General features: G+C 39.8%; 1 protein-coding gene across 4 annotated transcripts in view; it reads left to right on the top strand.

Moving 5' to 3' along the window:
- The window catches only part of foxp4 (forkhead box P4), a 271,351-nt gene that overhangs the window by 237,843 nt on the left and 15,041 nt on the right, over window positions 1-18,467 (top strand). For 2 of the 4 annotated variants that reach the window (XM_034166924.1, XM_034166923.1), the window contains exons 12-14: window positions 5,260-5,572; window positions 8,981-9,057; window positions 9,175-9,276. In XM_034166924.1, coding sequence (XP_034022815.1) covers window positions 5,260-5,572; window positions 8,981-9,057; window positions 9,175-9,276 — 492 coding nt within the window. The remainder of the gene's footprint in view (window positions 1-5,259; window positions 5,573-8,980; window positions 9,058-9,174; window positions 9,277-18,467) is intronic. The other 2 variants (XM_034166926.1, XM_034166925.1) reach the window with 1 other exon arrangement.

Genomic DNA, 18,467 nt, shown 5'->3' on the forward strand with positions numbered 1-18,467 from the left:
AATCTTGCACATGCACACATTGTTCCGGGACTGGAGTCAAATAACTTCCAGCATTCATATTTCTTCCTCTCAGCTTGAGATACTTTCTGTGTTTTGCCTCCACTGATAACCACAAAGCAATAAAAGAAAACATATTCTGTGTTGTATTATAAAGTTTGTGTACTCCGATGTTTTAGCATTTGTATTTGTCTGGAAAATGATCCAGCAGCACGGTTTCTTTTCATTTCTACTCACGCACTAAATGAGGAGGCGCTGATTTTATTATGATGGGAGTGGCTATCTGTATGTAGCCAACAGTGTGCAACTTTACTTGTTTTCAAGCCGTAATACTGTTTGAAATGTTGCGTCTGAAATCTTTCTTACTTTACTGCAGTCATTTAACAACTGAAGTAGGAAAAAACAAAAAATCTTTCACATGATCAGGATTCAAACCCATGCCCTTGCCTCGAAAATCCAACGCGCTATCACAACATAATAATAATTATTATTATTTATTTATTTGAGAAGGAACAGTGCACACTCATGTACATCGCCATACAGTGAAAGTAAACAAGCCAAATTATAGCCATCGGCTAATTTCCATCTGTTGTCCCTAACATCTCACACTGTGCAGTGAGGCATAGCATCATACATTCCATATTTTCTGGAGCATATCAATCAATCAACTTTTATTTATGAAGTCCATTACAGCAGCCAGACAGTGTCCAAAGTATTTTACAGTAAAATCAGATTCACAAAAATAAAACAAACATACAATAACTTTAAAACGGCACATAAAAACAAAACATGTCAAAGCACCACCAGGTATTAAAAGCCAGTTTAAATAAATAAGTCTTTAGATTTGATTTAAAAAGTGCCAGGTCAGGAATAGTGCATAAATCAGGAAGTAACTTGTTCCACAGTCTGGGGCCAGCTAACGCAATCACAATCACCCCAGAGTTTGTATTTCAACTTCACCATAAGTCACTGTTTTTTTACAAATTCAAGAGGTCCTACAATTTATAATCTGGTGTGATTTAGATTCTGAAAAATCACAATTCCCTCCATTTTTCCATCTTTTTCCTCCATGATTAAACTACCTTTTTTTAAAGAAGCGAGAGAGAGAGAGAGAGAGAGAGAAACTTCATTAGAGGGCTCAGTTACATTCAGCATGCATTTCAAACAGAGTTGGTACATACCTAAAGCCTTGGTTATATGAGTGATCATGATATTGTCATTACTTTGACCTTTTCCTCATGTCTTTGGAGATCATCGGACTCCAGAGATAAAATACAATGAACAGTCTTGCTCACTTCAAGCAAATATGAAACAGGAAGCAGCAAAACATCCTGCCAAATGACACAAATGACTGAGTAAATGGACATCTGTCCCTGCACGGTGGTGCCATGCACAGCGGAGAAACAGAACTTAAACAGTAACAGCTAAATGCCACGGTGAGCTGTTGGATGTCAGTCATCCACTTTTGGAAATGTTTCACATACAATGAACTCCACAACCGAGGTAGAGTTTTCCCAAACAGCACTGTGTTAATGTGATCAAATCGTACAATCCACGTGCGATAATCCATTGTCAATAATTGAAAGAAGAACCGGAATACTCCCGAACAGCAGACTCCACACTGTACATAAATGCAAATAATATCCAGTCTTTCATCTGATCATGAAACAGAGTTGTCCCACACAATAGCATGATTGTCTATTCAATAATGTGCCCATTAAATTCATTTTACTTCTTGTGAAGTGATAAATGTGACTTGTACTCTGGTGCAGCTTCTACACTGGTGTGATTTATATAGTTTTTCTCTGAAAGAGGTGTTGTTGGACAGGTGCGATGCAACCGATACTCCAAACAATGTAGTACCAGTGGAGAACCTGAACCCTAAGTTTACAACCCCAATTCCAATGAAGTCGGGACGTTGTGTAAAATGTAAATAAAAACAGAAGTAAGTAAGTAAGTAATGTTTATTTATATAGCACCTTTCACAGACAAGGAAAGTCACAAGGTGCTTCACAAAAGACACACATAGATCAAAAATTCTGAGAATAAAAGACAATGTACATCACAATAAAATAACTCTAAGACACACACAGTGGTCATAAAACAGCCCTCTCACTACTAAGGATTGAATGCCTGGAGAAACAGAAGGGTTTTAAGTTTGCTCTTAAAAACATCGACAGAGTCCAGCGAACGAAGAGACAAAGGGAGATCATTCCAGAGCCTTGGTGCAACGGCCTGGAAAGAGCGATCTCCTCGGGTCTTAAAGTGGGTACGATGGACCCTCAGAAGGTTCTGATCCACTGACCTCAGGCTCCGAGCGGGAGTGTAGGGACATAACAGGTCTCTAATGTAGGAGGGAGCTTGGCCATGCAAAGCTCTAAAAGTCAACACTAGGATCTTAAAATGGAAACACAACGACACTGGGAGCCAATGAAGAGACTTTAAAATAGGAGAGATATGAGTCCTTGTGCTTGAGGGAGACAGCAGCCTTGCTGCAGAATTTTGGACCTGCTGCAGACGGGACAGCTCCTTTTTGTTCAGACAGGAAAACAAACTGTTGCAGTAGTCCAAATGAGAAGATACAAAGGTATGAATAATCAACTCAAGATTTGAAACAACTGATCTGAGTTTGGAAATCTTCCTCAGCTGGTAGAAACAGTTTTTGGTTAGCTGCTTGGAATGATGCTCAAATGACATTTCTTTATCAAAGATAACACCTAGGTTTCTCAGGCTAGATTTTGCAGATGAGCTCAAAAGACCTAAATCCGGTTTAATCCCTGGAATGACATCATCGGGGGCAGTCACCAGCACCTCGGTTTTATCCGAATTTAACTGGAGCGAATTTGCACCGAGCCATTGTTTTATTTTCTCAAGGCAGTTCAGTAGAGAGTCCAATTTCTGGAACCTTTCCTTTCCTTCTAACAACACTCAATAAGCGTTTGGGAACTGAGGACACTAATTGTTGAAGCTTTGTAGGTGGAATTCTTTCCCATTCTTGCTTGATGTACGACTTCAGTTGTTCAACAGTCCAGTGTCCGTTGTTGTATTTTGCTCTTCATAATGCGCCACACATTTTCAGTGGGTGACAGGTCTGGACTGCAGGTAGGCCAGTCTAGTACCCGCACTCTTTTACTACGAAGCCATGCTGTTGTAACGTGCAGAATGTGGCTTGGCATTGGCTTGCTGAAATAAGCAGGGACGTTCTTGAAAAAGACTTATTATATTATGGACTGTAGATGATGGAATCCCTAAAACATTGTTCTTAAACTGTTGGACTATTTTTTCACGCAGTTGTTCACAAAGTGGTGATCTCGCCCAATCTTTGCTTGTGAATGGCTGAGACTTTTGGGATGCTCCTTTTATACCCAGTCATGACACTCACAATTAGCGTCCTCAGTTCCCAAATGCTTGAGTGTTGTTAGAAGGAAAGGTGATGTAACACAGTGGTAAACATACCACTGTCCCAGCTTTTTTGAAACATGTTGCAGGCATCCATTTCAAAATGAGCAAATATTTGCACAAAAACAATAAAATGTATCAGTTTGAACATTAAATATCTCGTCTTTGTGGTGTATTCAGTTGAATATAGGTTGAAGATGATTTGTAAATCAATGTATCGTGTTATTAGTTACATTTTACACAACGTCCCAACTTCATTGGAATTGGGGTTGTAACTCCTAACCTTAACCATAACCCCTAACCCTTAGTATAACCGCTAACATTTTTGTGCTGCATACAAATAGAATTTGGAATTATTATTACAGCTATGTGTGAACAGCCACTTTGTATTATAATATTCAGCTGTGGAGAAAAAAAAGTGTTCATAATTAAGAGCGCTGGGAACTTCATCCATCCATCCATTTTATTTAATTATTTTGAGAGGTTGAACAAAAATATCTAATTAACCATTTCGGAATTAGAGTATCAAGCATGGTGGACAGAATGGCTGGACACAACTGCACGACTCAAAAACACAGCTCTGTAGAGTAAAATAGTTTAATAAAGAACTTAACTTGGGTCTGTACACAGTAAGGCAGTCCAAGAGAAGCAACAGTACAAAAATCATCAGGCAAGGGCGTGGTCAAACAAACAGGCAGGTGATCCAAAAACATGATGAGACTGGCAGGATGAGAAAACATGAAACAGAGCTGGAGAGAAGGCACAAGGTGCATCACTCTGGCGATAGGCAAGTGCATCCAGTGGAGCTTATATACACTCAGGTGATGAGCTGCAGATTAGGAACAGGTGTGAGGAAAGCACCAGAACAAGGGTGTGACCAGACAGAGTGACACATGCACCACCAAGCACCAAGAGACAGAAAATAGAGATAGGGACAGAGAAAACCCAAGTAGGATAGAGACCAACAAGAGAATAAACACCCACAGAACACTCACTCACTCATCTTCAACCACTTATTCCAATTCAGGGTTGCAGGGTGCTGGACCCTATCCTAGCAGTCATAGAGCATGAGGCGGGATACACCCTGGACAGGACCCCAGTCTGTTGCAGGGCCGCATATAAACAGACAAACACAGCCACACCCGCACGCACACCTATGGGCAATTTAAAGTATCCAGTCCACCTAACCTGCGTGTCTTTGGATGTGGGAGGAAGCTGGAGCACCCGGTGAGAACCCAAGCAAACACGGGGAGAACACGCAAACGCCACACAGAAAGGCTGCAGGTGGGAATCGAACCCATGACCTCCTCGCTGTGAGGCAACAGTGCTAACCACAGCTAAAATCAGACACAAACATAAACCAAATCCTGACATAGATACGTATGGTGCTCCAATTTTCAGAAGCTGTAACTGGACAAACAATTCAGGGAATGGACACATGAACATTTACAAGCCAATGACTATGTCTTGGACTTGACTGTGGAGATTCTCAGTCATCCAGGTCATAGTATCTAAGTATGTAGGTTGAGTAGTGTCAACAGGACTTGTTTACTTTTTTGAACTAATGCAACTTTGTTGGATGAAGAGTATTATATCTTCAAGAAACAACAAATCCAGTTGACCTGACTCGACCTACTTGGATGTCTTGGATTTCATTTACATCAGTCAAACAGTATTGTACGGTATGGTACTCTGGTAAATCTTTCTGGAATAGACAGTTCTCAAAAACAGTGACTGTGCAAGAAGGAGAATAGTGAGGGATGCCACCAAAACACCCATGACAACTCTGAAGGAATTATAGGCTTCTGTGGCTGTGATTGGAGAAATTGTCCACAGTACAACTTTTGTCTATTGCCTCACCAGTTACACAGCTTCATGATGGAGTGGAACAGAGAAGGATTATACTTTAATTCAGGGAACCACCCTGCTCAGCCTGGCTTCTCTCTACAGCTAAACCTGGCTTCCAGTGGCTCTCTGTTAAAGCGGGACAGTGACGCCTACCCAGAGGGTCTTCCCCACCCACCCACCTCGGCTGCCACCCCCATCACACCGTTGCGCCAGGGACCCTCAGTTATCAGCTCCTCTAGCCTGCACCCACACTCCCACTCCCACACGCATGCAGTTGGGCCCATACGAAGACGCAACTCTGACAAGTACTGCACCCCCATCGCCTCAGGTAACAGTTACAACACACACCATTAGTTACCTCCACTCCTTACAACTCCTCACATCAAAGTATTTCAATTAATTGTGTAGAATTTAGTATCTGGTGACATAGAATGCTTCACATATCTCTTTCAGGTCTGTACCCACTGTGCAGATAAAATTCATAAACTGGAACAACACAGTTTGAGCAGTTTTTAAAACAGTGGCATTAAGGATTTTGTGCACCAATGAGATATTACACATTTTAAATTTCTTATGACATAATTTTTTTAGAAACAATTGAGGCTTCTCTGTGTTATAAATTCTAAAATTGTGCACTTTAAATTTGCAGTTAAACAAATCTCTACAACATGATGTAAATTAAATCAAAATACCAAACCCAATATAATGGAATGAATGTGTAAATATGTGCTCTCTTTAGTATAAAATAACTCAGTCCTTAAGTTTACAGTCAAATTTCTTCAGACAAGTCAGTGGAAAGATACATGAACATTTCCATATCATTGAATATGTCTTTGAATTAATTTACATCAGTCATTAAGGACCCTATCTTCCACCCGACAAAGCTGCACACAACGCAACATAAACATTTTTGCTAATTTCTCCCAATGTGTTTATGTTTTTTACGCTTGGCACTCATGTCTTTAATATCACAAATCCACTTGTGCTCATGTGGGCATGTTAGTCTAACACTGAGGTGCAGTCAGGCATAGAGTTCACATCAGATGATACATCAGACATCAGAAAAGCGTTTGACTTTAGACCAGGCTTTTCCTGGTCTAAAGTCCCGTGCAGTCTGTTTCTGCTATTTAAAGAACACAGAGGTCAAAAAGCATCACATGGCAGGCCCACAATGTGTGCACACTGTGCACAGCAAGAGTGTAGTTTAACATAGTATAAAAGAGAACAGTTTTTACCTTACATTAAGCAGTGCTGCAAGTGAGCACTGTGACTTAGCTCAGTGAGGCAATGCACTTTCATTGTTGTGTGGAATTTTGCATGCTGTGTGTGCACTTATTAGCAGGTCTGTTTCCTCACTGGAACACTTGTGTCTGCTTAGTTCAGATTTAACATGGTTTGAAATGAAAATGTAGCAACAACCTGGGCTTTGATACAAAGCATGTTACAAACAATAATCACTCACTTCAGTCTTAGAAAAAGAACAATGCACTCTGTTCATGTGTGTAAGAGCACAACACAATGTAAAAGAGGAATGTTGGTGAGCAATGAACTCCCATTATTTTGTGGAACTTCTACAACCCCTGGCAAAAATTATTGAATCACCGGCCTCGGAGGATGTTCATTCAGTTGTTTTATTTTGTAGGAAAAAAGCAGATTACAGACATGACACAAAACTAAAGTAATTTTCAAATGGCAATTTTGTGGCTTTAAGAAACACTATAAGAAATCAAGAAAAAAAATTGTGGCAGTAATGGTTACTTTTTTAGACCAAGCAGAGGGAAAAAAATATAGACTCACTCAATTCTGAGGAATAAATTATGGAATCACCCTGTAAATTTTCATCCCCAAAACTAACACCTGCATCAAATCAGATCTGCTCGTTAGTCTGCATCTAAAAAGGAGTGATCACACCTTGGAGAGCTGTTGCACCAAGTGGACTGACATGAATCATGGCTCCAACACGAGAGATGTCAATTGACACAAAGGAGAGGATTATCAAACTCTTAAAAGAGGCTAAATCATCATGCAATGTTGCAAAAGATGTTGGTTGTTCACAGTCAGCTGTGTCTAAACTCTGGACCAAATACAAACAACATGGGAAGGTTGTTAAAGGCAAACATACTGGTAGACCAAGGAAGACATCAAAGCGTCAAGACAGAAAACTTAAAGTAATATGTCTGAAAAATCAAAACTGCACAACAAAACAAATGAGGAACAAATGGGAGGAAACTGGAGTCAACATCTGTGACCGAACTGTAAGAAACCGCCTAAAGGAAATGGGATTTACATACAGAAAAGCTAAACAAAAGCCATCATTAACACCTAAACAGAAAAAAACAAGGTTACAATGGGCTAAGGAAAACCAATCGTGGACTGTGGATGACTGGATGAAAGTCATATTCAGTGATGAATCTCGAATCTGCATTGGGCAAGGTGATGATGCTGGAACTTTTGTTTGGTGCCGTTCCAATGAGATTTATAAAGATGACTGCCTGAAGAGAACATGTAAATTTCCACAGTCATTGATGATATGGGGCTGCATGTAAGGTAAAGGCACTGGGGAGATGGCTGTCATTACATCATCAATAAATGCACAAGTTTACGTTGATATTTTGGACACTTTTCTTATCCCATCAATTGAAAGGATGTGTGGGGATGATGAAATCATTTTTCAAGATGATAATGCATCTTGCCATAGAGCAAAAACTGTGAAAACATTCCTTGCAAAAAGACACATAGGGTCAATGTCATGGCCTGCAAATAGTCCGGATCTTAATCCAATTGAAAATCTTTGGTGGAAGTTGAAGAAAATGGTCCATGACAAGGCTCCAACCTGCAAAGCTGATCTGGCAACAGCAATCAGAGAAAGTTGGAGCCAGATTGATGAAGAGTACTGTTTGTCACTCATTAAGTCCATGCCTCAGAGACTGCAAGCTGTTATAAAAGCCAGAGGTGGTGCAACAAAATACTAGTGATGTGTTGGAGCGTTCTTTTGTTTTTCATGATTCCATAATTTTTTCCTCAGAATTTAGTGATTCCATATTTTTTTCCCCTCTGCTTGGTCTAAAAAAGTAACCGTTACTGACTGCCACAATTTTTTTTCCTGATTTCTTATAGTGTTTCTTAAAGCCAGAAAGTTGCCATTTGAAATGACTTTAGTTTTGTGTCATGTCTGTGATATGCTTTTTTTCTACAAAATTAAACAACTGAATGAACATCCTCCGAGGCCGGTGATTCCATAATTTTTGCCAGGGGTTGTACTTGCTCCATGTGTGCGCACTTTGCAGATCCACTTTATCACCAGAAAGTTTCTGAACTGTGTCTGTTTAATACCACAGCACTATGAGCCTGACAAAGGGAATGACATGTGACACTCTGACTGGCTAATTTTATGGCAGCACACAGCTCATCTGTGATTATTTAGGTGACTTTCTCTGTTCCATGTACACCCTGCACCCTTGTTTACACTCTCGCCCTCTTGATAGCAGTTAGACCTTGGAAACGTATTTGCTCCTTCTGTACCCACAGTCAAAATAAGGCCCTAAGGAACAAATGCAGTTTAGTAATGCACAGGAGGCAAATCTCTCATAGATTTTTATGTTCTTTCTCATTGTAGATGTGGCATTGTGGTAGAAAAATTGAGTTTGTATTGTTGTTTAACGAACAGCTAAATTGGGAATTTTTTGTATTTGTTTCACATTATTCATTGCATTGTTGTGTACTTTTTATTTTACAGAACTGGCTCAGAACTGTGAGTTCTACAAGAACGCTGATGTCAGGCCTCCTTTCACCTATGCCTCTCTTATACGTCACGTAAGTCTTTCCTGTGACATCATCATGTTTGTCCTTTTCTTCTCTCCATCTCTTTTGCTGTCTGAATTTGGTTCTCTCTTAATGGGATTTTCTCTCTCTCTCTCTCCTTGCCCTCAGGCTATTCTGGAATCTCCAGACAGACAGCTGACACTCAATGAGATCTACAACTGGTTTACAAGAAAGTTTGCCTACTTCAGGAGAAACACAGCCACATGGAAGGTAAGGGAACGTCACACACATAAACGTGAACTAAAAAAACATGAATAATTATTGACGCTGTCAGAGGCATACACTCTTGTGAATGCCTTGATCTCAATCATGCCTAACCCACTTTTACTCTAACTTGGCACGTACATTGGACCTATGGATGGGAAGAAGTGATTTGACTTTGGTTATGATGGGTCAACGGTCAAGGTCAAATTTCCGGCCCCATGCTCATACATAAGAAAGTGACTAATGTTATGGAATTGGACTCAGATATTTTACTTTTAGTGAACTTGCCTATTTAAAAATGAGGGCAGCATCGCGGATTTGTGGTTAGCACTGTTGCCTCAAGGCAAAAAGGTCATGGGGTCGATTCCCACCTGTGGCCTTTCTGTGTTTCTTTGCATTTTCTCCCCGTGTTTGCGTGGGTTTCCTCTGGCTAGTCTGGTTTCCTCTCACATTTAAAGACATGCAGGTTAGGTGTATTGGAAACTAGACAACTGTCCAGGTCTCCTTTGTAAAGGAGATCTCAATCTCAATGGCTGTAACATGGTTAAATTAAATTAAAAAGCTGATCTAATATTTTCCCTACATACTTTGACATGCAGTTGTGGTAGTGCTGTGCTCTCTGCGCACTTTTGATCCAGTTTTAAGAGACTTTTATTTACTTACTTACTCACTTATTTATTATTTATTTATTTTTGATAAGTTAAATTTAAAATTCAACTGCTCAGAAACATGAAGCAATACATCTCCGGTCCTTTTCCATGTTTTCCCACAATTTCAGAATAATCATCATCAGATTTTACAAAGCAGCACGCTTTATTAATTGTTTTGTTTTTTACACCCATCATTGTTTCAAGTCTCCAATGACAATGAGCTGCACTCCATGTTGAGAAGAATGGATTATGATGGTGTAATATAAAAACAGATAAATTCACAGAACATTTTGACAGCTTGATATCTTAGTCTGCCTGGAAACATGTTCTAACTACCTGCATGAAAATTACATTTTTACAGTGAATTCAGAACCTTTTTTCCCCTTTGTTCGTATTTTATTTTGCAGCCTCATGCGGAAAAAAGCCCTTTACATTTATTCTTTCTTTCATCAAGCAACATGTGATGCCTCAGAATGGCAACATTAAACAGGATTTTATACAAATGCATAAAAGTTGAACTGTCACCCCCGTGTTCAAAAGACAACACGAAGCAGTGATGGTGCGTTCAATATGCCTCGGAAAAAATTGATGCAAGCATGCAGCGAGCGATGCGTCACGATTTTGCCCATCAATTGAATCGATGCACACTGAATGAACCGATACACTCGCATCACACACGTTTGTATCTAGATACCGATTCGTATCGATTAATCTCCACATGCCTAGGGTATTGTGATTTGACTGTTTTTATCAGATAATTAGCTAAACTATGAGGTCAAAGCTGACAGACTGAATTATATTCAGGCAAAAATCACAAGATGAAACAAACAAAGATCAACCGCATCCACTGGTATTAGTTTTGTAGCAAAATGGGCTGATGGAGCTTCTCAATAAAATACACATGCAGAAATTCCTTCAATTCAAAGAGTTTCTTTTTCTGTGATACAGATTGTCAACATGACAAAGACCTGTGCCTTTAAATAATGACAATGATTATGATTAGAACATTTATTTCAATCAGTCAAACCACCCGCATTAAATTTGTTGAACAAAATGAGACTTAATTATCCCGAATTGAACAGGATGAACTGGAATGGATTAAAAGGTGCCATCTGATGATTGAATTGAAATCTTTATTGGCATTGTACCAAAGTCCAATGAAACTTCATTTGTCTTTCTCTCAGGCAATCACAGATTAAAGACTTACTTAATAAAAGAGTTGCGACATTTAAATAAAAGAATAAAGATGTTTTAAAAGAGAACACCATCATTAGCAGCGATATTAAAGTGGCATTAGTTCAAATTTACAGTCCTAAAAATGAAACTTATTGTGCCGACACATCTTAGAATTGACTTGGAGCATCCAAACAAACTCAACATTCAGTGTGACTCATCAACAACGTGTAGGCACTGATAAGAATATGATGACCAAAAGAGGATCTAAATTCTCAAATGACATGTTCTTTCTTTGTATTTTGATTGATTTTTACACATTTCCACTTGATTTTGGGTGTTGTTTTACATGTTAAACCCATTACAAGATGTAGACTAATAACATTTTATTGATTTTCAAGTGTTGCATCAAACTGTTTAAATAAATATATTAATGGGGTTCTTTTTTAAACACATTTAAAATCTTAAACCCTGTCTCTGGGTATTGATGGGTTTAACCACAAATTAAAATAAAATAAAAAAAACATAAAATAATAAAAAGTATTGCGATGTAAAAGAGCTGTGTGCACGCTAATAAATGAGAAGAGCAGCAGCTCATTTTTGCACGATCACCTGAAGCACTGAGCACTGGACCACACCAACTAAAGGGACAGACTTTGAAGGACTTAATTTCCCATTAACACTCCAAATGATACATACGCTCGCACGTCACCGGCAGACACTTTTAGAAGCTGACTTTGCAGCGCCCTTAAAGATATGACTGATTTGACAGCTAATAGTTGTTTCTGTCCTCTGTGAGACACTTTTCCGCTGCTCTCTCCCGTTCTCGCTCTCTCACTCGCCACCATTGGGTCGGTCAGTTGCTCTCCCTGTCAGCCCCAAACGATTCTCTTACCTCCGGCACCACACTCGGTGAGTCTCCGTCACTTTACCCACATTATAGCCGTCACACAGCCTCATTACAGAGACATCAACGCACACTGCTCGCTATCACACACATGCACAAACTCACAAAAACGCACATCTGGCCTGAGCCTGCCGTTGTAGGTGCTGACCCATTTCTGCAGAAACGTGGCACTAATTTGAGTGTCAGTTCCTCCAGAGAAAGTGGAAGTGAGAGAAGGTGCGCGGCAGGGAGAGGACGGGTGCAGACAAACCCCTCCACCTCCTTCTAATAGCCCTGAAACATGAAGGAATGATGGAAGGATGGAGGAAGGAGAGAGGCGTTAAGAGATGGGGCAGGCAGGGATATCTTTACCTCCTCATCTGACTTTTATGAATTTTAACTATTAATGTCTGGTGTCTGCTTCCTGTGCCGCTCAGACCTCTAAATACATCTTGGGCGCGGCCGCATGTATTTATATAACCGATCAGTGAGTCAAATCAGGCCAGAGAGATGTATGTCCTTTAATGCACTGTTATATTTCATGAGGAGAGCAGCAGTGTCAGAGGGAGGGAGTCATTGATCAGACAAACGGAGAGAGAGGGAATCAGGAAGGGATGAGAGGAGAAATAGATGATTGAGATCAGCGGGGAAATGAGCGCTGTGTGTTGGCTCAAAGGGCTGCACTGATTGATTGAAGTGCTAAAAGAAAGATGTCTGTTTTTTTAATGCATTCATTGAACTTGGTGTTCTTGCCAACAGCTCGTGCAAATCACTTTGTTGGTTAAATGTCACCAAGAATCAAAAAGACACTTTTTTAAAAGCTGATAAAGTGTTGATGTGTGATTCTGCTTCACTCTGGTGTCAGGGAGCTTTCCACACCAATTACAAGATTATAAAATCACATTTCTCCATTCATCCCTTCAGTTATAGTGTTTACTTGTTTTTGTTTAGGTTTAAGTGTGTGTGAGTGTGTGTGTGTGCGAGTGTGTGCGTGTGTGTGTGTGTGTGTGTGTGTGTGTGTGTGTGTGTGTGTGTGTGTGTGTGTGTGTGTGTGTGTGTGTGTGTGTGTGTGTGTGTGTGTGTGTTTTGTAGGGCAAAACATAAACGATAAAAAACTAGAATAAAAAATTACTGTTTGATTGCACAATCAAGACTCAAATAAGAAAGAATTATTGCAGCAAACTGATTATACACCTTTTGATTGTGGCCACCAGAGCCCACTGTGACCCAGTTGTGTGACATTTGTCTTCTTCAGTAATAACTGTAGGCATATAAGGTGTTTTCTTTTTAAATGACTAGTGCAGTCCTTGTGTGAAGATAGCATTTCTATAGAAAATTGGGAGCTAAAAAATGTAATTAAAAAAGACCATCACCAGATCAATACTGCATAATAATGCCAAATACCACCACCAGATTGAATTCGAAATAAAATATTGTTAAATGCCATCACCAGAATGCAGCACTTTCAAATGCCACCAGTTGCAGTATAAATAATAAAAATCATAACCACTGAATATACCTGTACAGTATTTAGCACAGTGCTTTAATTTTCCATTAAAATATTTTATTTTACAAACTACATCTCATCATTTTTGAACGGTTTATTCATTAAAGAGTAAAAACTGAAGGAAATTAGTTGTAAGGCCTGAAAGAAGTTTCTATGGGAAGTATTTTAGCCATAATGTGAAGTGAGAGGGGGAAGTTTTGGCTTTTTAAATACTTGAAAGACACTGGACTCATCGAGAGGATTTAGTACTGCTATAACAGACTGATGCAGCAGGTGGCAGCAATGTAACAATACGGATGCCGGCTGCCGTTAAACGCCACAGAAGAAGAAAGGGTGCACTTGTTTTTAACCACAAGGTCACATTTTATGAGTGCATTTCATGTCAAAATAAAGTCATAAAATACATATTTATATTTTTTTACATTAGCGGTTTTATATGACGAAATAAACGGAACATGGAAACTAATTTTGACAGAAATCCATATACAAACGTTGGTTTTGCAGGACAGAGAGCGCCATCTTAGAAGTACTAATGTTACAACGTCAAAATAAAGGTTTAATATCAAAATAAAGGTTTTGAAAATTAATTCCAAAAAATTTCATAATAAAGGATGCACATCGTCGTGCTATGCACAAGCCATATCCAAAAACTGAAGACAGTCTATGCGAACCACATACACACATAGATAGATATATATATATAATGAAGAATTCTTGCTTCTTCTATGGCTAAAATAACCTTCTTTTCCAGGTTTGCCATGTTGCAAAGATAATGTGGGATCTCTCAGTGCCTGGTGTTCAGATTAAGAAATTAAAGGCTCTGCCACCACTTCCTCAAACTCCAAAAACATGTTTGACCTCTTTTGATCGAATGTGGTTTGAAAGGAGGGCTGGATGATTGAGACTTCCAGAATAGCATTAACTGAAAAAAATCATACACTTACATTGCCATTCTTTGCATCTATATTTGCCACATTCCAAGTTCATTGTCAGTGTCAATCAAACCCACCAAACCTTTAGTTATTGATCAGCTCACTCTATCAGCTAAGTTAAAAAAAAAGGTGGGTGAAAAAGAAAATATCTGTTTTAAAAATGCTTCCAGAAATACCTGAGAGAAACCAATTGTTGAGCTTTGATTTGTATTTTTCAGGAGGAGACAATATACAGCATGCTTTCTTTTTTTTTTTTGCCCCTTTCAGCCTGGGGGAGTGGAGATGAGTGACACATGTGCTGTGACCCACTGTAAATGACTGCTAATGTTTTAACTGGGAGAATTAGGCTTTCATCACGGAGACGAATGCAAATAGTGCCGCTGTAGCGCGTGTGTCTGCTGTGTGTCTTTGTGCGGTTGCGTATGTGTGTTTCCACTGTCAGGGTGGCAGGCGGAGATTGGGGTCAGACTCATTTACAAAACTTAGCATCACAGCTCGGGGGTTGAGGGGATGCGGGGGAGAAAGGGTTCCTGCGCTGATTATGGTTTGTGTAATTACGTGTGTGTTTATATGTGCGTGTGTATCTGCCTGTGCAATTTGGGCGAAGAGTGATGCACGCCTGGCCTATCCCTCCCTCACGGCTTAGAACAGCGTGTCAGAGAGAATATGCAGGATTTAATTATAGACGAATTAAAATTGGTAATGAAATTGGGCATGAACAAACTACAAATAGCAGATGAAAAGGGAGGCCTGTCCCGGAGGTGGGGGTGGGTGAGTTGGTGGGGGTGAGGGGGGGAGGTAGAGTGATAGCGGTGTGCCTGTCTGAGTGCTTGTGGATGTGTGAGTGCTGATGATGACTGATAATTCTCAGATAAAATAATACGACTGGAGAACTGCTGCTGCATATTAGCACGGTGTGCACGGAGCCATAGTTTTCATTTAAGAACTCATGGGTTAAAAAAAAACTGCGCTATTTTAAGATTTTACTCGGGTCAGGAGTAAATATACAAAACACCAAAAAACAAAACAAAGCGTTGTTTGTACTGAACACATCTTGAGTACACTTACAGTATACATCAAGATAGCTAAGTCAGCAAAAATAGCATCTGTCAGTCTTACAACCATGATAAATTCACTTTTAACAACTTTAGTCACAATACATTATTAGCAATCAAGCGTTTGATACAGTGGACAAGTGAGGACACAACACTTCCATTTTAAGGCAACACTAACAACTACAACAGGCGGTTGCATCTAAATAAGTCTTGTCAATTGAGAAATCAAACACAGAGAACAAAAACATAATGTGGAAGAATTTGATTTGATTATGTGTCTGCTACACAGTCACGTAATGCAAGCATCAACACAGACATATTGCAGATAGCCACAACTAGGAGTGTCACAATACATTTATTTGTATTGAACCGTGTGGTTCGCACCTTGATGGTTCAGCGTGCAGAACTGCATGCAGAATGCATGGTACAACGCTGCACAGTATGATTATAGACACGTGTGTATTTGTTTCCATAAATCACATTTCATCTCATGTCACCAGACTTTCCCTCCAAAGCCTGCTGTGTCGAAGTCGAACAGAGGAAACCAGCCAGTTGCAGCCAGTGATGGGATTGTTTAATCCAGAAACTTTTGAAGAATTAAAGAAATTGGTTAATTTCCCCTTTTCTTCAGAAACTTCAAAGTAAAAGTGAAAGCGTACTGATACGCGTTTGTGTTGGGTCACTGTCACCGTATGAGCTCAGTCAGCTTTTGAAGGCAGTCTGGCTCCACACGTTGCGAGACACAAAAATCAAAAACAAAACCGTGCGATGCACAGTAAATTCATTCCAACGTAAATGATAAGGGATGGAATCTAATTTCTAAATGTTTAATGAAAAAATAAAGTTTACATTTACACTTTATTTTAGTGTTGGTGTCAATAGGCAGCTCTCATGCTGCCCACTGTTTAAAGCTATGTAAAACCTGAACTTGTACCGAACCGTGACTTCTGTGTACTTCTGTGGAGTGAATGTAAGGCGCCGTGTTTGGAGGAAACCAGAAACCATCCCTACAGTGAAGCACGGTGGTGGCAGCATCATGCTGTGGGGAAGTTTTTCAGCTGCAGGAACTGGGAGACTAGTCAGGATTGTCCTCCAGCTGAGTTGCAAGTACACAGTGTTCAGCTGTTCCAGCTGAATATTATACCCGTCCAGATGCACGCTGCTCTGGACAGCGATCGAACTCCAGCCACCTCAGCCGCACCTGACAATATTGGAGCATGGCGTGGGGGGGCATACTCACACACCACATGTTGCGGGGGGGCTTGCATGACGTGTGTTTCTTGGTAACGGCACACTTGTGGGGCACTTAGAACATGTGGGGCCATTCACACAGCCAGGTTGAAAGCGGTCACCTGCACTCTACTCTCGTGCTGGCAGCGCGAATGGCCCCGCGTTTTCTAAGTGCCCCGTGAACAGTGTTGGATGCTTGTGGGTGGGACCTGGACTCCAGCCGAGAATCGATCAAATGGCCATTTGCACGGCATCAGACGACTTTTGGCCGCTGGTGTGAAGGCTGCCCCGATCACATCACTCATCCACAGTTCGACATGGCCGATGATTTCGTGCAGCTGCTCGGCTGCAGCACGATATGTCCAACCTGTGTAAGACATGCCGTTCAAATGCTGCAAATACGATCAGATGGAAGTGCGACATCATCTTGCCCGCCATTCAAATGGGTTTCTAGCACGAACGGCATGTGAACATAAAGTGCATGTGCTGTGCCCAAATGAATGTGGCGACTGCTGTACGAGGCGTTTGAGTGCAGCTGCGATTTCCCATGAGTGCCATTTGACTCCTCCTTTGTGCACCATTCTGCCTCAATCGTGTTATGTGTGAAGGGGCCCTTAGTTTTTTATTTTTAAGAAATTTGCAAAAAAAAAAAAAAAAATCATGTTGTCATTATGGAGTGTTGTGAGTAGAATGTTGAGGGAAAAAATTAATTTACTCCATTTTGGAATAAGGCTGTAACATAGCAACAAGTGGAAAAAGTGATGCGCCGTGAATACTTTCTTGATGCATGGCATGTCACAGAAGTATAATATAAGTTGTTTCAGACCCAGTTTTCGCACATTCATGGAATTGTACCACTTTAAAAGCAATATTATTATATTCAACTGTAAAAGGAAGATTTAAAACAAAAATCTACCAATTGTACCTCTTTAAAAACTGAAGGATTACACCTTTTAAGATGGGGCAAAACTGAAGCAAGAGCATCCAGAGATTTTGTGCCCTTGCTGTCTCTTTGACCACTTCCCTGTTTTGTCATATCACAAAATTTGAATTACTATGGAACTTGTGGAACAAATGTTTCCTTATGTAAAATATGCAAGTCAGTTATGTGAGTCGACACAGGAAGAGACACAGAAAGGTGTTGTCAGTGCTATCTTACAGCCTTTGTAGCTTTTCTGTAAATCTGATTTGGAAGGATTCATACATTAGCCTTCATATGCAGTATGAGTCTAAAAATATTTGAATACTTTTAGGATGATGAAAATTAATGGAAGTTGACATTAAAATTTGTAAGGAAAAAAATGTGTGTGTGTGTGTGTGTGTGTGTCAGAAACCACTAAATAAAATAACAGTGTCTGTCTTTTTGTGTCTCAGGATGATGCAAAGCTCGTGCAAGATTTTCTTCCATATTTTTCCAATGACCGTCTTTTTCATTTTGTGGCATTTTGCTAAATCTTGTATATACTGAGAATAAAAAAAATGTGCATACTATTTAAGCTAGAATACGTGAATTCAAGCTTGAAAGTTGTTGGCAAAAATTTATGGTTATAATTTACTGGTAAATTAACCAAAGGATAATTGAATAATCAGAAAATAATTAACAGACTAATAAAAAAATAATCCTTAGATTAATTGGTCAATCAACAAAATAATCCATAGATTTATTGATTACAAAATCATTAGTTGCAGCCCTAGTGGTGGGCACAAAATAAGAAGCTGTCCATTTTTTGTTCATGTTCCTCTCTTGTTGGATTTCATGGAATG

Source organism: Thalassophryne amazonica, chromosome 3, assembly GCF_902500255.1.
Source record: "Thalassophryne amazonica chromosome 3, fThaAma1.1, whole genome shotgun sequence".
NCBI classification, from domain to species: domain Eukaryota; kingdom Metazoa; phylum Chordata; class Actinopteri; order Batrachoidiformes; family Batrachoididae; genus Thalassophryne; species Thalassophryne amazonica.